The following is a 22,313-nucleotide window of genomic DNA, read 5'->3' on the forward strand; positions in this document are numbered from 1 at the left end:
ATTGACAGGTATTAAGTTGTTTCTTTTGAATTGTCTCCATGATGTGTAATTAGGTGGGTGTGGTTTTCTTATTGACCTGCTCTTTTGCTTAATTAGTGCAAATGAAACTGCTGTTCCTGATTGATCGATGAGATCGTCCTGTTCATCTCATTGGTCAGATGATACTCTTGTATGTATTTTAAATACCTGTGTGCCGAAACGTGTCAGATTTGTATCTAAAATACTGCCTATTGTTCACATCCCAAAACAACTCCCTAATGTAAACATGCAACATAGTCAGGTCTTGTGACAACAATGCAGCATACTATGGTTTAAAATGTTTACATACTGCATAATGTTTCACATACTGGACATTTTTCTTAACTTTATTTGAAATGCAAAATAATGAGATAATAATAAACTCGCTGAATTAAACATGCAATGAGATCACGTGACAATAATGCAGCATAATACTTGAATACATGCATTTTAAAATGTTATCATTGTATACGACCTAATGTTTTGCATACTAGACATTTTAATAAAAATCCAAAATAACCTTATTTCTGAGCTCATAACTGGATGGAACTTGCTGCAATGTAATGAGATTGCATGACAATAATGTATCATTCTACTTGAATACATGCATTTGAAACTTTCATTGTTGAATCCTGTTTTACATACTGTTTACAAATAAGTATGCATACTGAGCAGTACTCTTGTGTTCAATTCTAAAAATAGGCATTTATAAATTTACATTTACACAGCTTGTCTTATTGTTGTCCTGTAAACAGGTTAAAACATTTAGCATTGCATACTGCATACTTTTTTACCTACTATTAAAATAGGATGCTATATACTGTATAGCACATACTGTGCAGTAAGCATTAAGCTAGTATTCCATTCCAAGCACACAAGCCATTTACACATTTTATATTTATTGTCTTTCTGTAAACAGGTCACGTATGCGACGAGAGGTCCTGATGGAGGGTCTCCAAGACAACGACACTGATGCCGAGCACAACAACTACTCCCCCCTCGCATCTCAAAGCCCCATCTCCGAGCGTGATGACAGGAAACAGCCCTCGGCTGTCCGCAACCACTCTCTCAGCGCCGGCCCCCGACGGTTCAAACAGGAAGTGATCGAACCGGATGAAGACGAAACATTCCGCCTGAGGCCGGCAAAGTGCTTCTCTTTTGGCTTGCAGTTATCGCAGCATAAATGTGACCCGGATTTGGACCCACACTGCCCCCAGGGCATCCGGGATGAGGAGCCGGGACGTAGTCAGGGTCTTGGCTCCGGATCGCTCTCCGCCGAGGGCCCACAGAGAAATGAAGAGCTGGAAAAGTCACCCGAGGATCCCGTCAGCTTCAAAGCATCGTCCGAACCTTCTCGTAGCAGCCTGGAGGTGTCGCTCAACTCACCTTCTGCCGCGTCGTCACCGGGCCTCATGATGTCCGTGTCCCCCGTCCCGTCCTCTTCCGCCCCCATTTCTCCATCACCACCCAACGCACCGGCCAACTGCAACCTCGACTCGCTCAACTCCAAACTCAACAAAAGCACTCAGAGGCGCAACGAAAAAATGGCGAACCTTAACAACATCATCCATCGACTGGAACGAGCCGCGAACCGAGAGGAAACGCTCGAGTGGGAGTTCTAGACATTCACAAACATGCGTCGCAGATGCACGCTTTTCACTCTGTAAGAGAAAAGGCCCGGAAAAGGTCTCGAAGATCGTTTTAACTTCATTGTACACGTCATTCCGTTAGCACCCTCACGAGGAACTCAAAAAACTATATCGTCACACTCTGGCGAAGAAACATCTCCCCTTCTGACTTTTACAGAAGCAAACAACTAATATTTATAAATGTGTTTTAGGTATTTTGATAAACTGAACTTTGCAATCTATGTTACAGCACTAGCTGGGATTCGTTTTAAACCGCAAAGGAGAGAAGAAAAAACGTTGCCGCTACGGTGTCATGAAATGCACACTGACGTCTTGTAGATTGCCGCTGGGTGAGATTATTCAAAATAAAAGACCTCTCTGTCTTAAGCCATCAAAAAGCACTACTTATTTAAAAAATAAAAATAAAGACAATGACCAAATTTGCTACTTTTTGAATAGCAATTTTTCAACTTTTGTCTGTAAGATGGGACAGCAAAGTCAAGTGATGTGTGACAGCTTCATATTGACTGAGGGATAGTCCTAAAAGACTCTAAATAGTGAACAATATGTATTTAGTTTCTTGGTGACATATTTGGAAACTTTTGTTATACAAGCGTACAACGTGTGATGATGTGTGTGTTGTAGAACTCGTCTGCAATAGCCTTCCCTTAACAAGATGTAGCATGAAACATAATTTACCCTTGATTTTTTTCTCTAGCTAGTAACCTGTGATATATTTGAGCGATAATATAAAAAGAGAAAAACGGCAAAAAAACACACAAAAAAAAGTTTTAAAAAAAAATCTAATTGTAGATTATTTTTTATTCATTTAGTGAACTTGTGTTTTTTGGGAGGGGAGGGGGGAGGGGGGGGTACTTTGAAGGGAGTGAGGACAGTGTATACGTCGCCAATAATTGATCACACATTTACCTCACTGTCTCTACGAGCTGGTCTCTCTTTCAAATGCATGTGCGTAAGTTCCTGCCCAAAGGTTTTGATGTAAAACATGTTTAAAACAAGCCTCAAAGATTGTCAACTAAGAGACTAGTGGGGTAGGGTAGGGCTGGTTTTTCACTGGGAATTGTTAGCATACATTTAAACTGATCAGTGATGCAGCTTTGGTCACGGGTGGCGAGAATTGAAGGGAAACTTGCCGTATGCCGTTCATGTTTTATCACACTCATGTTCATCGATTAATCCGTTTCCTTCTGCATGGCAGTGTGTGTCTCAACAAACGTTCCTTTGACTGTTGATGTAGCTTTCTCTAAATGATTGCTGATGTATTTGACACATTGTATAACCATCTAATGGAACGACTAAGTCTATTTGCGGTCACTAATGGTGATGAATGGTAGCGGTATGTTTGAAGAGAGTCATGTGAACTTCCTCAACATTAAAGGGTTAGCCATCATTTACTCACCCTCATGATATCCCAGATGTATATGACTTTCTGCAGCAGAACACATTTCAAGAAAAATAACTCAGCTTAGAAGGTCCTTAAAATGAATGTGGATGGTGATCAGACTTTTGAAGCTCCAAAAATCACAGAAAGTCAGTATAAACGACATCCATCTGTTAAGTTAATGTCTTCTTAAGCGATAAAAATCACTTTTGGTGCAAAAAAGGTCAATATTTAAGTACTTTTTAACTCTAAAGCATTGCTTTCGTCAGTAGTGGTACGTGCGTGTGACGTAATCTCGTTGGCAGGTTCAAGCGAGAACTGACACACCCGGAAGAGCAGCGCTGTTTGCAAGTGAGTAGGAGGAACGCTGTACAGAAGAATCTTTACTCACAATGGTGGCATTTGTGTGCTCATCCTGGATGTCTCAACCAAGAGAAGAATGTGAGATTACATCCATAACATGCCAACACGAATGTGTCACACGAGAGACCGCGTGAGCTCAGCGCTCTCGTGAATGCTCATACTGCTGCTAACCGGAAGTGGTGATTTGTAGTTAAAAAGTACTTAAATATTGATCTTTTATACACCAAAAGTGATCGTGTCACTTTAGAAGACATTAATTTAACCGCTGGAGTCGTATGGATGACGTTTATGGTGACTGTCTGTGATTTTTGGAGCTTCAAAAGAGAAATCTCCATTCACTTGCATTTTAAGGACCTACTGAGCTGAGATATTTTTATATTTTTCTTCAAATGTGTTCCGCTGAGGACAGAAAGTCATACACACCTGAGATATCATGAGGGTGAGTAAATGATGAGATAATTTTCATTTTTGGGTGAACTGTCCCTTTAAGACTAGGGTATACCTCATTTTTCCGCGTGCTGCTCTGCCTCATACACAGTTGAGCACTCAGCCTTTCAAAGTACACTCTTCTGACCATGAACCCATATGGATGCATTTCACGCATATGCATTAGGACTGCTTTGTGATACTGTTTTAGCAAGATTAATGATTTTCGTCGTTAATGCACCAACGACGCGCAAAGGCGTGGACTGTCTGTGTGTCTATAAAACTAGGCTGCTCGTGGACAGTCTGCACCTATTGTGTGGATGAAATGTGTGTAATGGCACGCTGAAAACTGAAGTATAGCTAGTCTTTTAGTCTTTGGCAATGTTCGGAACGGTATATTGGCATACCTTACTATACTGTGTAATATATACTGTAAACTGCATACTACTTTAAAAGTAGCATGCAAAATACTTTAAACAGTTGTATGCTGAATTGATGTTCTGATGCATTCACACTAGAAATGGGAGGTCAAGTTAAGCGCATTGCAATGTGGAAAACGGTATTCCATGCAGTGTTTGTATACTGCACATTTTTGCCAATTTAGATTATTCCATACATACTTGTACTTACAATAAATGTGCATAATTTGCACAGTACACATACTGCATATTGCAGAGTAGTATGGTACTATGCTATTCCGAACATAACCTTTATGATGAGGTCAATTATTATTATTATTATGTTTTTATTAAGACACATTTTAGCAGGGAGTTCAAAATAAATGCACTTAAAATCAATTTATGACATACCAGATATCAGACAGTTTAATCATTTTTATTTATTATCCCATGAGCACATGTTCTCATTTGCTATATTCTTGTGATTTTGATACTTATTTTCAGGGACTCTTTATACTGTAGGAGCTTCACTGAAATGTAATTTTAAAATAATAATAATACAAAAAATGATGATGATGATACTGAATAATAATGATAAATCAAAAGTACATAGATGTAATCAAATATTTGTACACACAACACTGAATGCATTGGGGGATTAAAATCAACACAATGACCAATGCAAAACAAACACTCTTTCCCAAAAAGGACGGGCCGGTTTGTTTTGTATTTGTTTGTAAACATTGAACCACATGACTTTGAAAACCCCACAAACTGTTTAGCATCTAAAATCACATGACTCAGATCTGACGTGAAAAGATGAGATATACAGTATTTGATCTGTCTAGTTGTACATCATTTGTGTGTTTTGCTGCTGTTAATTAAAAAAATGTTTTTTATTTATATTTTAAAACACTGAAATGTTTTCCTACTGTATAATGTTTTATACTCCCTATTAACAGCTCCTCTGTACCTCTTGAGAAAAATACGTGCAGCACTTAGAATTTTTAAATTGTGAAAAATTGATCAAGGTACTCAATTTGTGTTCTACGAGTCATTGCATTTATGTCTTGTTGAGGTCGATTTAAAACACTTGCACATGTCTTAATAGTCCTGAGGATTGGATTTGAAAACACATGTATAGATATACAGTATAAATATTACACATTTACGGAAAAGGTTATATCTTAGGTCCTGGACGCTAGCGTGCTGATAAATAAGAGTGTACAGTTATATTAAGCAAACACTTAAAGCCAGGGGTGGTCTGGCAAGCTTGCCCATGTTCTAGAAACTTCTCTCAGGGTAGACTTGCTTCTCTAAGCTTTACAAAACCTGTCAGGTCGCACCACTGGTCAACGTTTACTGTTCATAACCGCAATTTGCTTTGCTTTGTAACAATGTTCTCAACAAAGTGCAGATGTATTGGATCATTTCAGTTCGCTTTGAATATCTAATAAATCAGAAACAAGAGCACTATGTACTATGGCCTATATATATATATATATATATATATATACAGTGAGGAAAATAAGTATTTGAACACCCTGCTATTTTGCAAGTTCTCCCACTTAGAAAACATGGAGGGGTCTAAAATTGTCATCGTAGGTGCATGTCCACTGTGAGAGACATAATCTAAAAAAAAATCCAGAAATCACAATGTATGATTTTTTAACTATTTATTTGTATGATACAGCTGCAAATAAGTATTTGAACACCTGTCTATCAGCTAGAATTCTGACCCTCAAAGACCTGTTAGTCTGCCTTTAAAATGTCCACCTCCACTCCATTTATTATCCTAAATTAGATGCACCTATTTGAGGTCATTAGGTGCATAAAGACACCTGTCCACCCCATACAATCAGTAAGAATCCAACTACTAACATGACCAAGACCAAAGAGCTGTCCAAAGACACTAGAGACAAAATTGCACACCTCCACAAGGCTGGAAAGGGCTACGGGGAAATTGCCAAGCAGCTTGGTGAAAAAAGGTCCACTGTTGGAGCAATCATTAGAAAATGGAAGAAGCTAAACATGACTGTCAATCTCCCTCGGACTGGGGCTCCATGCAAGATCTCACCTCGTGGGGTCTCAATGATCCTAAGAAAGGTGAGAAATCAGCCCAGAACTACACGGGAGGAGCTGGTCAATGACCTGAAAAGAGCTGGGACCACCGTTTCCAAGGTTACTGTTGGTAATACACTAAGACGTCATGGTTTGAAATCATGCATGGCACGGAAGGTTCCCCTGCTTAAACCAGCACATGTCAAGGCCCGTCTTAAGTTTGCCAATGACCATTTGGATGATCCAGAGGAGTCATGGGAGAAAGTCATGTGGTCAGATGAGACCAAAATGGAACTTTTTGGTCATAATTCCACTAACCGTGTTTGGAGGAAGAAGAATGATGAGTACCATCCCAAGAACACCATCCCTACTGTGAAGCATGGGGGTGGTAGCATCATGCTTTGGGGGTGTTTTTCTGCACATGGGACAGGGCGACTGCACTGTATTAAGGAGAGGATGACCGGGGCCATGTATTGCGAGATTTTGGGGAACAACCTCCTTCCCTCAGTTAGAACATTGAAGATGGGTCGAGGCTGGGTCTTCCAACATGACAATGACCCGAAGCACACAGCCAGGATAACCAAGGAGTGGCTCTGTAAGAAGCCTATCAAGGTTCTGGCGTGGCCTAGCCAGTCTCCAGACCTAAACCCAATAGAGAATCTTTGGAGGGAGCTCAAACTCCGTGTTTCTCAGCGACAGCCCAGAAACCTGACTGATCTAGAGAAGATCTGTGTGGAGGAGTGGGCCAAAATCCCTCCTGCAGTGTGTGCAAACCTGGTGAAAAACTACAGGAAACGTTTGACCTCTGTAATTGCAAACAAAGGCTACTGTACCAAATATTAACATTGATTTTCTCAGGTGTTCAAATACTTATTTGCAGCTGTATCATACAAATAAATAGTTAAAAAATCATACATTGTGATTTCTGGATTTTTTTTTAGATTATGTCTCTCACAGTGGACATGCACCTACGATGACAATTTTAGACCCTCCATGATTTCTAAGTGGGAGAACTTGCAAAATAGCAGGGTGTTCAAATACTTATTTTCCTCACTGTATATATATATATATATATATATATATATATAAATTATTGTGTATACTCTTATTATGGTGTGGGACAAAACTTATCTACAGCCCAAAAGTCTGAGACCACTTTAAAAAACATTTTTTGTTATTTATTTTTTTTACCTAGAGATAAACAAGTTTTTAGGGCTTTGAAAAAATTACAAGAAAGAAAGCTTGCAACATAAAATGACAAATGTCAATCCACGCATCTTATCACGTGGCTTGTTAAGCGTGTTACCGTGGAGACATAAGCGTGTGGAGGCTTCACGCTATTCTCCGCAGCATCCAAGCACAACACACCATATGCCCCACCGAGAGAGAGAATCACATTATAGCGACCACGAGTAGGTTACACCATGTGACTCTACCCTCCCTAGCAAACGGGACAATTTGGATGCTTAGGAGTCCTGGCTGGAGTCACTCAGCACGCCCTGGATTCGAACACACGACTCCATTGGTGGTAGTCAGCATCAATATTCGCTGAGCTACACGTGCCCCCCACATTGCCCTTTTTAAGCATTTTCCAAAAGTTGCTCATCCACACTGAAACATGTGAAAATGCTTAAATCCATTAACTGCACATGGAAAAACGCTAGGTATTAAAGTTCTTATGAATCTTTTGTGCAACCAATGTAATGCTGTTCCCCAATGAATGACTCTTATGAACCGATTCTTTTGAAACTACAGCACGACCAGTGTAGTGCGGCTTCCAAATGAATGACTCTCATGAAACAAGGGACTAGTTGAAATTATATTCTGTGATAGTCAACATCATGCCGCAAATGCTGTCAATTGAGGAGGACATACAAAATACTGTGATTCATGAAGTCCATGTCAATTTTATGCTTGAATGTTATGCTGTTAATAAAATTGGTACAGGAATACATTTTTTATTTAAATAGAAAATCACAAAATAGAAGCATTTTGAAAAGTGGTTTCACACTTTTGGACCCCACTACATACTGTATGTAGCGTATTGTATATAAGTTGCTGTGATAGGGTGGAGGGCGGGGCCGGGTGGTGATTCTGCACACGGTCCCTTATCAGGCTAATTAAGCTGCGGATGGTGGTGCGAGAGAGAGAGAGAGAGAGAGAGATTTTTTACGGGCTGCTGACCATCATGTTTGTGTTTGTGTCTTTTGTTTAAGTTTTTCATTAAAATATTATATATGTTGTCAAGCCGGTTCTTGCCTCCTCCTTTCCATTGTTCCTTTTACACAGGTGCCGAAACCCAGGAAGGAGGAGGTGAGAAGCGGCTTGACAATATAAATAATATTTATATTGCAGTGGTGGCTCAGTGGTTGAGGCTCAGGGTTACTGACCAGAAGATTGGGGGGTCAAGCCTTAAACTTAAACAAAAGACACAAACACAAACATGATGGTCAGCACCCAGTAAAAAACTCTCTCTCTCTCTCTCTCTCTCTCTCTCACACACCACCATCCGCAGTCAGCCTTTATCCCTCTCGGAGGCTTAATTAGCCTGATAAGGGCCCTCCACCCTGTAACAGTTGCATAATAAACCCACCAACATTTTGAAAGAAAAAAAGTGACGAATTAATCGAGGCATTAAATACAAGTTACCTGAACACATCTCCATCATTTGAACAGCAACAAATAGTCCTGACTAAAAAGTTCTTGTAATAACAAAAATGCTGTCTCTTAACTGACAACAGACTTAAATGACCATTCTAACTATTATTATTAATATAATGTTTTTGCTTTAGTCCTGGTTAGATTTTTAGAATAAATTTAGCATGCTTTTTATTTTGCAAGGAAAGCAAAGGTCGGTTGTTTGTTGTCATTCCTTCATTCAAGAAATCAGCACTTAATACCTAGAAGCTTCCATTGCCTGCAGGTTGTAAATGGAGAATACCTTATTTACTGAGTGTTGGGTCACAGAATGTTTCACCATTTAATTAAATTAAAGGTCCCTTGTAATTGGGCCAACACAAAATTACTTTAATACTTCTGGTACTGGTCTGGAGTGTGTTTAAATTTAAACTATCTTAGAGCCCTCGAAAACACTGGCTTTTAGTTTATTTAAATATGAAGATTAAAAAAAGCTGTCAGACTTGCAAACTTGACTGCAATATCTGCCTATTATAATTTTAGTGTAAGTGTGAGTGTTTGGAGTTTGTATGTGAATGAGATTCTTTGTTGAGTATGAGATTGAAACACAAGCGAGTAGCTTTTTTAGTTCTCTTTAATGCACTCTGTTGAAGGTTTTTTCTTCCTTCCAATTTCCTGTAACATTCTGGTATGTTTGCACACATTTCCCATGACTTTAATGTGGCAGAACACTTAAAGCTTTGGTTGTTAAAGAGAGGACAAATAAATGTCAAATGTCATGTGTCTTTTAATCACATATGTACCACGTCATTATTGAATACAGTACAACATTGTATAAACTGTATCGCCTTTTGTGTTTGTTTGTTTTTTACACCTTTTCTTGAACACTTAGTTCAAATCTCTCTTATATTATAACTTTTTGTGTGTGTGTGTGAATTATATCCTCTAAACTAAAATTCTAATATCAGCATATTTATGTAATAGCTCTTAGGTAAACAAGTGAACACAATAAACCACACTGGCATACATTAAGACAAAAGTCAGTTAGCCTAGATAAAGAAAAGTTTAAGCTGTGTTATCAGGATAAGAGTATTTTTGTATGTTGGGGCAAGTTGTCACTTGATTATATTAGGGTTAATTGTGACATGCATTTTTTTATATTAATTTAAATACTATGTTGCAGACGGTGGCTTTTTTAGTACTTCATTACTAAATGCATTTTAATATATTATCGCCAAAACCGATTTCGTCACCCCTGTCATGTTTACGCACCCTCCCCTTCCCCCACTACGATTGGCCTCTCTGCTGAACGTGCTGACGCAATCGACGCCGTGACGCCATGACGCCGGAGAGGCTGTGATGACGACGACGACGGGGCTCTTAAAAGGGACGGGCCGACTCTGCAAATGGCTACGAGGCGCAATTTGTCGATTTGTTCTTCGTTAATCTCGTTTCGTGCGGCTCGGAAGAAAGCATACGCCTGCTCTGTCTCAGAGGCTGCCCTCAGGTGAGTGAATTGGCCGTTTTTTACCCTGTTTTTCGGGATCTTTGAGGCGTTATCTGAGGGTTCCGCCCTCCGCCTCGCGACAACAACAACAGACCGATAGGGCCTCGGCTGAGAAGAAACGCCAAAGTTGGTTCATCTTAGGGGTAAAGTGGCGCCGAAGCCGGATGGCTGGCGTTATTTACATGTTTTAATGTAAACCTTACCGGTGGCAGAGGTGTAAACCCGGCCTTTGAGCTCGATTTTGTCGGTTAGCGCGCTCGCGCTCCAGTCATTCAGTCAGTCAGTGAATCAGCCGCCGCGCTACTGAATGACAGACCGAGCGCGAGCCCCTTACAACAATTCACCATGGTAACCAGTTTTATGCTAATTGCAAAATAATAAAACTGTGTTAGTGACCATTGCCATCCAAAAGACACACACACACACACACACAAAAAGTATTGTGGTAATTATGTAATTTTGACCAGATCGTGGGTTACCATGGTACCATGCCAGTGATTGTTACTGTAAAACTATAATAAAAACGTACCCCTACAGAATAGTCCTGTCATGGTACTAGTGGTACCATTCACACAGTCCATTCACTGCAATGGTACCATGGTGATCATAGTTTCCATCACAACTCGTAGTTACCTTAGAGACTTTTCTTAAATTATGGGATTTCCTTCAAACAGAAACTTTCAGAGAATAGCATTCTGAGATGATATTCTTCTCATCACAATTGTACAGAGTGGTTATCTGAGTTACTGTAGACTTTGTCAGTTCAAAACATTCTGGCCATTCTCTGTTGATCTCTCTCTCTCTCTCTTCAACAAGACATTTCTGTCCACAGAACTGCTGGTCACTGGATGTTTTTCTTTTTTTTGGCACCATTCGGAGTAAATTCTAGAGACTGTTGTGTGTGAAAATCCCAGAAATGCTCAAATCAGCCCATCTGGCACCAACAATCATTCATGCAATTATCTAATCAGACAATCGTGTCACAGCAGTGCAAAAAATCACGCAGATACGGGTCAGGCGCTTCAGTTAATGTTCATATCAACCATCAAAATGGGGGAAAATGTGATCTCCGTGATTTGGAGTATGGCATGGTTGTTTGTACCAGATTGGCTGGTTTGAGTGGGAGACCAACACAATATTAGGCAGGTGGTTTTAATGTTGTGGCTGATCGTGTATGTGTGTTATGTGAGATCAGTGTACTGGTGGGTGATTTATTATTTTTTTTCTCTCTCCCTGTACTCGTCTGCTCTTGATTTGGTGTCTGATTTCTCATGTTTGGTGAGAGTTTGACTCTGAGGAAATGAATCTAGTTAAAAGTCAACTAGCCTGCTGAATGAACCCACATGTATGACATCACAAAGCAGAAGATAAAAACTGAATGATTGTGTTTAAACATCTGTGACTGTGTCGGGTCTGGCTGAGTGATCGATAGTGAACCAGGGTTACAGAAGGTTGAGTTTATGAATGAAACAATTTTATGTCTTTAAAATATTTGCTTCATTCAACAAAACTTTTGCAAAAGTTTTGATTTTGTTTTGATACTAGTGTAGATGCTCCAGTGTAAAGGCATTGTGCATGCAGTTAGTGAGCAGTTTGTCACTTCCAGTCCTGTCTGAATATGATCTGTGCTCCAAACTTTCATTTTTAAATTGTCACATGCCAATCTTGATAAAAGCTTTTACTTTCGTTATAATGAATTCCAATGAATTCCCGGAATGGTGTCATGTGAATTGCTGCAAATGAAAATAATGACAGCGGTTTATGCCTGTTTGTATTGATCATCAGGGGCAAAATATGAACTTGATCTGTCCAAAAATGCATGCTATTTCACAAAGCTACAGACCAGGGGTATTTAATTAAAGTTCCAAGAGGTCCAATTTCTACATTTCCTTCCCAGCAAAGGTCCGGATGATAATAATAACTTTCACAGTGTCAGTAGTCAATGTGGCTTTGAAATGATATAATTAAAAAAAAAAAAAATTGTTCTGAATAGTTATAACTTTTCACATTGGCAGCAATTGTACTTTGTAAAAGGAAAAACTAATTCTAAATGGTCAAAATTGGGCAGGGATGAGGACATTGGGGGCCCAGATACAGCCGGTGGGGTCTGAGGGATCTTCTACCAAAAGATTAAACTATTGAATCAAGAGTTCATAAGTCTAGGGCATATGAATATTAATATATAAGCTCAACAGTTCATTTTGAAGCTGAATAACAGCAGTCCTGTTTTTGTTTGAATATTTCTACATTAAGAATATACAGTATACCTATATATGTGCTATAGGTGACCTTTTAAATATGCAGTATAAAAATACTGCTTCATTGACGTATAAACAGGCTGATTATGAAACATTCCAATTAGCTGAGAACTGTACAAGGATAAATGGTAAATTCAAAGTTTTGGTTGTCTTTCCTTGCCATTCATGCCGATGATGACATCTCGGATTAATTTTCACAAAATAAGAACAAAAATAATTTATTATGAATAGCTTGTAGTAATTCTGATTTTTTTTTTTTAAAGGTTTTATTCTTTTCTTTTTTTCTCCCCAATTTGAAATTCCCAATGCGCTCCAAGTCCTTGTGGTGGCGTAGTGACTCGCCTCAATCCGGGTGGCGGAGGACAAATCTCAGTTGCCTCCGAGTCAATCCGCGCATCTTATCACATGGCTTGCTGAGCGCGTTACTGCAGGGAGACTTCGCGCTATTCTTTGCGGCATCCACACACACAACTCTCCACGTGCCCCACCGAGAGTGAACCACATTATAGCAACCACGAGGAGGTTACCCCATGTGAGACTACCTTCCCTAGCAACTGTGCCAATTTGGTTGCTTAGGGGACATGGATTGAGTCACTCCATACCCCCTGGATTTCAACTCACAACTCCAGGTGTGATACGTAGTCCGCGTCTTTACTCGCTGAGGTACCCAGGCCCCTACGAGCTTACATCATCCCTCTCATGCGCGCGTCACATAGATGTACGGAAGCGAACATTTGTAGTTAAAAAGTATACAAGTATTGTTTTGTTTCTAAAAATAATCAATCGTTTGGGTGCAGAAGAACTTTATTTGTCGACTGGAGTCGTGTGGATTATTTTGATGCACCCTAATTTTGGACCATCAAAAATATGGAGTACATTCAGTTGCATTGTTTAAAGGAGGAGGCCTGAAATGAAATCCTAAACCTCTTCAAATCTGTTTTGATGAAGAATGAAACTTGGATGGAAACATCTTGGATTGCCTGAGTGTGAGTAAATTATCAGCTAATTTTCTTTTTTGGGTGAACTATTCCTTGAAGAATAGTGGCAGTTCAGTGAGCGTCTCAGAGTTTAAGCATATATTCAAGAGAGTGGTGTCAAAGAGCTTCTTTACAGCATCTGTGCTATGTGTGATTGCAACAAAATGTTATGAAAAATCTTAAATTATTATTATTTTATCAATAACTGACTGTGAAGAACAGAAAGGATGTAGAAAGAGACATTATTCAGTAACAAATGGATTGTGTCAATCTCTTTTTTTTTTTTTTTTTGACACATTACACCGAACGAGTCGAATTAAACTTTTACTCTCAACAGACAGAAGTGTCTCGCTGCTGAATTTCTTTACCACAAAACTAGCAAGTCAGTCCACTGCCGACCATCTTCGGAAGCTCCCGGGTGAATATATCCAGTGATGCCATTCCATCTACTTGAATGGGGGAAACAGTAAAATCTCAAAAACGGTTGGTCAAGATTACAATCAAAGAACACATTTCAATTCAGCAGTAAAATCTGACAACGCTGGTATCATAAATTGTGCTTCTTTATGCTAAGAAACACAATTTTCCCAGCTTGTATAGCTAATGCACATGCACGTTCTCTAGCTGATTGACAGACAATGTTTGTATCTAAAAGGTGGCTGGCTCTTTTACCTGTAAGGCTGGACTTCCTTTTTACTTCTGTTGAACATTGGGTGCTAGAGCTTCTTCGTTGGGTGTTCCAATTTCTCCCATTCATTTAAATGTTTATATTTACCATCCAGTGACTTAATCAGGCATTTTTAGTCACACAGCGTGAAATTTGCTCTTTGTAAAGGGGTGCTGCATAAATCTATCTTTTGGATTTAAGAATCCCCTAAAAGATCGCAATGCTTTGGAAAATCAATGTTTTTACCCAGCCCTAACGAACAATGTGTAAAGTAGTTGGTCTTTTAGTAAAATGAAACCAAAGCAGTGCCAGAAGTGGTTTGTGAATGTGAACGCACAATACAAACTGACCCGCAGGACAGGAAGACTGACATCTGAGATGGACAGAAAGACATTGACTGATTCTTCCTCCCACCTGCAGTCAGTTGACTTGAATGAATGTGGATTAATCTCCAGAAAGCCTGGGTTTCTCACAGTGAGCTTTGTGAATGCCCAGCACTAATATGGGGATACACGTGGAGGACTAAGGACCTTCTACCTGGAACAATGCTTTTGAATACAGGCCAGTATGGGAACGGTTTCACTTGGACTTAAAACAAGATTCTAATGGTTATCAACTAGTCTGTTGTGACCCAAAAATGGGTCGCAGGTGTGTTCTGACAAGGTCACAGACATCAGGGAAAGAAAATGCAAAATAATACAAACATTTAAGTGTGCATAATTGGAGTAGCAAAATAAATGAACTCATACATTTTCAAAAGGGAAAAGAAAAAGCTTCTGATAACATTTTGTTAAAGTCAGTAAAAGGCAATCATGGTATTTTTATGCAAATTCAACGGTCACTTAGAAATATGACTATTACATTATTTTGCACAGAAGTTTGTTTCATGTGTTAGGCTGGTAAATTAGACTGCTGTTGTAGTTTATGCATTTACAAATTATATATACCTCAATTTATGCTTTTTATATGTTAATACAACATATTGTAGGGCCTATGCAATTCATGGTAGTTTTACTACATTTTAGGATGTTTATACAACTTCTAGCAATGACAACAAATCAACTTTTATTTCTTGTTTATATGAAGGTCTAGGGCTGAGCGATTTTAAAAATAATTTCGATATTTATCACGATAAAAAAAGTCCTCTATCGATGATAAGCTTTTGAGTAATTTTCAATATTTAGCTATACATGTTCTACATCTAGACGATCAGGTGCGTGTTGCTAAAAACACAAGCAGTTTGGCTTTCTCAGACTGTATAAAGTTGCTAACCTTATCTGCCTTGCGGTCCATCTACAGACCCCGGATCTAGCAAGACTTGATGACCTTGATTGCTCCCTCTCATTGTCTGTAGTGAGCAGCGCGACAAAACAACAGTTCTTTGTACACGAGCTCTGATCTTTGAGCTGTATTCTCGAATACTTTTCTCTAGCATTGAACACACTTAATTTATGCCCTGTCCCCCTCCGCACGCGTTGCCTGTTTTCCCAGCGTGCGAGGGGGACAGATAAGTTAACGTGGTTTCAGAGCGCCTTTTAGACCATATTGTTTTTTTCCTTCTAAATTTGTATTTATTAATCAGCACGTTACGAGCCTTTAATAATAAAGATACATTTCTTTTCTAATTTTGTGACAATTAATCAGATGTCAGATTCATCATCTGTTGCATGGATGACCATGAAAGACAATAAAATTACTAGTTGGTAATCTAGTTTTTCTCACTTTAATGAAAATCTAAAAAATGTTCCATTCAGACCTTTACATTTTCTAAATGTCCTGTTAGGGGATACCCCTTTCTTCTGCCAACTAAGGGTGAGCGATATGGCAAAAAAGAAAAATCTAGATTTTTATCAAATTTATGGACACTTCACAATTCCATTTTTTTCCAACTTTTAAATGCACTCCAACATGAATTAAAATCTATTAAACCCAGATGTTCAGAAATGGTAGAAGAAAGCTGAAATTATTTTTAGCCATTGTAGGTATTAATTTTATATAATCAAGTATCTAGAAAGATATCTATAAATTATCAAGATTATCTAGAAAGTACTCCATTGTATATCAAACAATTTGTATGTATATTCATAAACCCCTGCAGAGAGATGTGCCCTCTTGCGGTTCACGCTGAGCAGTGCAACAATATGAAATAATTTATTACAATTCAACTTGCAAAGTTTGTCAACATGATCGCTAGCCAAATGTTGGCTATAGATGCAGTACACATGAAACTCCTCACAGAACAAAGCAATAATTAGCAATCTATCTGAATCATCATGATACAAGGAGCGGTGGATGTTTGATTCTCCCATATTTAGCCTCTCCATGATTTGAAATGAAGCGCCCATAACTGTCGCGTAACTGACGTTTTTTTTATGGGTAAAATGAAAAGGAGACCGTTCATCAACATGCGCACACACCAAGGCCAGGTCTTAAGCCGGTGTACACCTGCATGATGGATGAGTTTTTGCTACAATCATACTGGGAATATTACCGCTGTCTTTTAGATCAATCTCAATGTTGTTAACCCATCAAGCTCATTTGGTGCTCGCCACACACGTGCAGCTGATCAGATCGGGAGTGGCATTAAGACGAGTGCTGTGAAAAATGTTTCTCCTTTTTATTCAGCCTTTGGTGGATTACAACGTATCTAACTCTAGTGTTTGCAATATTGTTTTTGCAAAATCTCACAATTTAATAAATTGTCAACTCTTATTCGAATGAATTGGAAAAATCTGAAAAACCGCCCAGCCCTACTGCCAACTTGGAAATTCACACATTTGCAAAAGTGAATGTATATCGTGATAAATATTGAAATCGAACGATATGAAAAAATATTTTCATATCTCTTAGAAAAAAGAGAGACATAAATCTCCTGTGGTGCATGTAAATACACTGTTGGATATTGTTTGCAGACAAATAAAAATAGTGAGTGCCTTAAGTTGGTACACCCTTTAATTTTAGTATTTTAAGGACATATTTACTTAATATTGGTTCTCTGTTGGGTTGCCACTTTAAAATCTGGTCCTGAAGCAAAATCATTTGAGATCTACTCCTGTAACGGACTCCAGTTTTATTTTAATACACTTAAGAAGTTTACAAGGTAAAGAATTTACATGTGCATTAATATAATCCCTCATTACTAAGACATTTGTTCAGATCTATAGCTGTTTTGAGACTGCAGTACTGTTCTATGGGCAGTCGGAGCGGAGACATATCTGTGTCAAGTCTCATCTGTAGTAAACATGAGAGTTTGCCTGTTAGAGATAAGTGTTATCTGTTGTGTCCAGACTGCTTGAATGTGGCCTCCACTGGAAGGGTGCATTTGGAAGTTGTTTGGTGGGGGACACGGTTGCCTTCTGACCATGTAATGAACTCACCCCATTTGACTCATAGGAGACATGCAGGGTCACTCAACTGGTGCTCTGTTTAGTCTACTTGGGTTGTGTAATCCTCAGCTGAATGATATAACATCAGACTTTATGCATGTTTAGTTGGTGGAGCTTTGCTAATAATTTCGTTGGAGGGATATAAAAACCGGTTGGTGTTGAAGGTTGATACACTTCCCAAGAAGAGAAGTAATTGATGATTTAATGGTGTTTCATCGTTGTCTCTGATATATGGGGCATTTATGCTTGCAGCACAGGTTTGTTTATGGCTTTACATATTGCAAACAAACAGAAGGTGTGTCCCAAATCACACACTTCTGCACTATTGTACGCAATTTTTGTTTATGTAGTGTGAGTAGTATGTTTACACTGGAAATGCAACAAAAGTGTACTACAAGTTCCCTGATGATGTACTCAAATAAAATGAGTATGGAATGTTGGACACTTCGTGCACTCAGCGGTCATGTCTTAAGTGCAAGCAGCGGAGTTATGGGGTGCAACGCTGGCCTGACAAAACAGTTGTAATTAATGGGGAATGTTGTATCTAATATCAGTGAAGACAGAAGTTAAATGCTTTACCATCACCTAACGCTGTGTGAATATGAGCATTATTTGAGATATACGTATTGCACTGAGTTTGGCTAACATGCGCAAGTGGCAACGCTAGGGTCAGGGACCGTTATGAGTATGATGACACTTTAGTTGAATAACTGTGTACATTGTGGTTCATTCCTGCATGTTTTCAGAAAGCTCTACCCAAACACATGCTTCACTGACTCGATTTCACCTCACCAAGCATGCATGAAAGGGCTTACCCACTATTGCCCACGAGTACCACCAGTACAGCTATATTTACTATAGCTTGAAAAGCGGTATTGTCCATGATGTTATGTAATATTTGGATTAGAGCGTGATGTTTGAACAATTCTCATTAATTTTGTTATCCTCTCTCCACAGGTTTCAATGTCATAACACTGAGTGACACCGACAACGCAGAATTATCCAAAACAAACCACCCGTCATCACATTTAGGAGTTTGGTAAGTTTGAGATGTATAAAACACATAGCATTTTCTTCTTGTTGTGAAACTCATTCATAACAACAGTGGGAGGTGCTTCATTTATAGTGACATTAACCTGATTAACATTGCCAACGTTAACATGATTGTCATAAAATATCATTATTAAAATGTGTACTATATTGTTCTGTGACTGGCTGCTCCCTGGATGCCTAGAACTAATGGAAAATAAACTGTTTAGATTACCTAAAAGCAACCAAATATGAACGCATTAACCGCTACACAACTGTAAACGTGCAGTACTAACAATTGTAGCACACATCTTATATCTGGTAGGTGAACAAAATTTATGGCAACCATTTGTAAGTTTGAGAGGTAAACTATGCTCCCATTATTTTGAATGAAGATGCGCAAATCATTTACTATTACATTTAGTCATTTAGCAGATGCTTTTTTCCAAAATTATTTACAAATGAGGAACATAGCATGCATTTTATCCTACAAAAGTCCACAATATCTGCAATATTGAATTGCTAAGTTCGCAGAGTAGCAATAAGTGACAAGTGTTTTTATAATTAAAAAAGTAACCCTTACCTTATCCGCTGGTCACACAAACAGCTTCATTGATTTTTAATAGGCGCAATCCAATATTTCTGATATTTCCTCAGCAGAAAGATTTGTGAGCATGTAAACTACAATACAATTTCACCGCCTCTCTCATGTAGGCGCTCTATATCAACATGTCTGGATAAGTCCCTTCAGGTGAACGTTTGATGTTCTTTGAGGAAAATGTTAACTCCGAGCCTTAGTTAAAGGATTTTGTAATCATACTGGAAATGCTTCAGGGTCAGTAGCGTTCTAATTACTTAGATTAAATCCTTGAAATAGTCTATATGTCATCAAAATGCAAAATATATTTAGGTACTGTATATCTCAATATTCATGTTTTTGCTCTTAGAAGGCTTAAAAGTATGTTCCCATCATAATTTCAACCAAGCATCCATTGTTGCCAAGTAGATTCAGTAAAACCCTTTGTGTGATAAAAATAATCAAAGCGTGTTTTCCTCTCTGTTTTGAACAAGGAAGAATGCTATTTAAGCATTTTTAATTGTATGTACCAGGAACAACAGTAAAAAATGTTAAAAAGCTATATTTACCCATGTTGCATTCAGAAAGTATTCATACCCCTTAATTTTTTCACATTCTGTTATGTTGCAGCCTTATGTTAAAATGCTTTAAATTCAATCTACACTACATACCCCCATAATGACAAAGATAATGGCAAAAACATTTTTTTTTATAACTTAGCAAATTTATATCGCATCTTATCACGTGGCTTGTTGAGTGTGTTACTGTGGAGATATATCACTCAGAATGCCCTGGGATTCGAACTAGTGAACATAAGGGGTGGTAGGGTCTCTAATTCTTAAATGGAAGTTTGGAACAACCAGGAGCTATCCTAGAGCTGGCCGCCCGGCCAAACTTGAGCAATCGGGGATGAATGGCTTGGTCAGAGAGATGACCAAGAACCTGATGATCACTCCGGTTGAGCTCCAGAGATCATGTGTTAAGATGGGAGAAACTTGCAGAAGGACAACCATCACTGCAACACTTCACTGATCTGGGCTTTATGGCAGAGTGGCCAGATGGACGCCTCTCCGCCGTGCAAGACACAAAGTGCAACTAAAGGAATCTCAGACTGTGAGAAACCAGATTCTCTGGTCTGATAAAATGAAGATTGAATTGCTTTGAGGCTGAAGCAATTCTTGACGTATTCTAGGGCTGGTCGATATTGCAATATGAAATATTATTTTTCATATAATTCGATATCGATATTTATCACAATATTCAATCACGTTTTCACATTGCAAATTTTTTTGGAATTTCCAAAAAAGAATAGAAAACAAAATCCTAAATAGTCTTTACAAAACTGCATTGGGGGCCCAGACACAGCCAATGCAGTGATGTCTGAGGGACCGTCTATGAAAATATTGCGCATGCACCAGTGGAAACCTAAGACAAGAAAGCCAAACTACTAGTGTTTTTAGTAGTTGTATGTCTAGATGTAGAACACAGGCTAAATACAGAAAATTACTCAAAAGCTTATCATCGATATCGTGGAGGTTTTTTTTTATCGTGATAAATCTTAATATCGTTTTATCGCCCAGCCATAGGCACTAGTTCTTTAAAAGTTTCTTAGTGGGAGGTTAACCAATTTAATGTTATTGAATTGGTGCTATTATAGTGCATTTCTTTTCTAAAAATGAACTAGATGCATTTTGAGAGAAGTATATAAAGTGTAAAATTTCAACACTTTCAAAATATGCACCAAGCACGATTAATTATTAAAAATCATGTGATAAATCACAATTAAATATTTTAATCACTGACAGCACTATATATATTCTTTCAATGAAAGGGCAAATGTTGGCAATTCCTAAGCGATCCTTCGCTAAACACTGTTCTCTTCTGTTTTTTGTTTTGTTTCATACAGGCGGAAGTCATTGAAAAGGTGTGAACTAATCATAGAAGACACGCCAGTATTGCACCTACACCCCTTCATCGGGGCTATGGTAAACAAACACCACCACAAATATCTCCTTGTGCTTTATTACCAGACTGTGGTTCAAACGCTGAATCGAAAACTGCCCATTGATTTGTCAGGATTTTAATCAGCTGAAATTAGTGCCGCTCAGACAGTGTCAAGTTCCGTCTGAATTGCTGTCTCAGCAGGAATCAATTCTCTCTTTAAATAACAGAGTGAATAGATGACAGAGGGAGAGAAAGAGAGAATGTGGGTGTGTGTGGCTCATTGTGAAATGGATAGTTCCAGCTGTAAAATCTGATTGAATGAGCAAAGTTTGAAGCTGTTCTAAAATAGACAATACATGTGCACTTGTGGCCACACATGAAATGATTTCTATATTAATGTGATGTTCTTGGTTTAGTACAAGTTAAGCTCAATAGACAGCATTTGTGGCAATGTTGATCATCTAAAAACACATTTTGACTAATCACTCTTTTGTAAAAAAAAAAAAAAAACCTGTGTAACAGCTAGGCATTTACAATGGAAGTGAATTGGGCCAATCTGTTAACGTTTCAAAAGCCACAAGATCGCACCAGTTTAGCAGAAGAATGAATATAATTGCTTTGTTTATATCTATAGATTTGTGCATTTAAACCCTCCAAAAATTGTCCCTTTCACTTCCATTGTAAGTGCCTCACTGTAACTTCAAATCAAAATAATTTTGTGGTAATCAACATAATGCCACAAATGCTGTCGATTTGAGCTTAACTTCTATTATCTATAGATATTCCTTTAATGCATCTTTAATGTGTTAATGCATTTTTGAAGTTGCTTGGCAACCTTTGCAGAAGAATTGCTTATTGTGTTTATGTTTATAAACTAATTGAATTATTTTTCAGATGTTGTGTTTAATCATATTTCTGTGAAACTCGTCATAAGTCCAGGTCATATTTCATCCCAAAATCAAAAGAAAAATATTAGAAATTATATTTAGCTTTAAAAAAAAAAAAAAAAGCCTATTTTTAGAACTATTTAGCACG

General features: G+C 38.3%; 2 protein-coding genes across 6 annotated transcripts in view; both read left to right on the forward strand.

The window, feature by feature from the left end:
• The window catches only part of LOC127630598 (homeobox protein cut-like 2), a 131,499-nt gene extending 129,859 nt beyond the window's left edge, over nt 1–1,640 (forward strand). Inside the window, exon 24 of the mRNA XM_052108213.1 lies at nt 938–1,640. Coding sequence (XP_051964173.1) covers nt 938–1,640 — 703 coding nt within the window. The remainder of the gene's footprint in view (nt 1–937) is intronic.
• Nucleotides 1,641–10,298: 8,658 nt separating this feature from the next.
• mtmr3 (myotubularin related protein 3) overlaps nt 10,299–22,313 on the forward strand; it is a 45,634-nt gene continuing 33,619 nt past the window's right edge. For all 5 annotated transcript variants that reach the window (XM_052108880.1, XM_052108882.1, XM_052108881.1 and 2 more), the window contains exons 1-3: nt 10,299–10,440; nt 18,686–18,767; nt 21,241–21,319. In XM_052108880.1, coding sequence (XP_051964840.1) covers nt 21,317–21,319 — 3 coding nt within the window. In that variant the 5' untranslated portion in view covers nt 10,299–10,440; nt 18,686–18,767; nt 21,241–21,316. The remainder of the gene's footprint in view (nt 10,441–18,685; nt 18,768–21,240; nt 21,320–22,313) is intronic.

This window comes from Xyrauchen texanus, chromosome 37 (assembly GCF_025860055.1).
Source record: "Xyrauchen texanus isolate HMW12.3.18 chromosome 37, RBS_HiC_50CHRs, whole genome shotgun sequence".
Lineage (NCBI taxonomy): Eukaryota > Metazoa > Chordata > Actinopteri > Cypriniformes > Catostomidae > Xyrauchen > Xyrauchen texanus.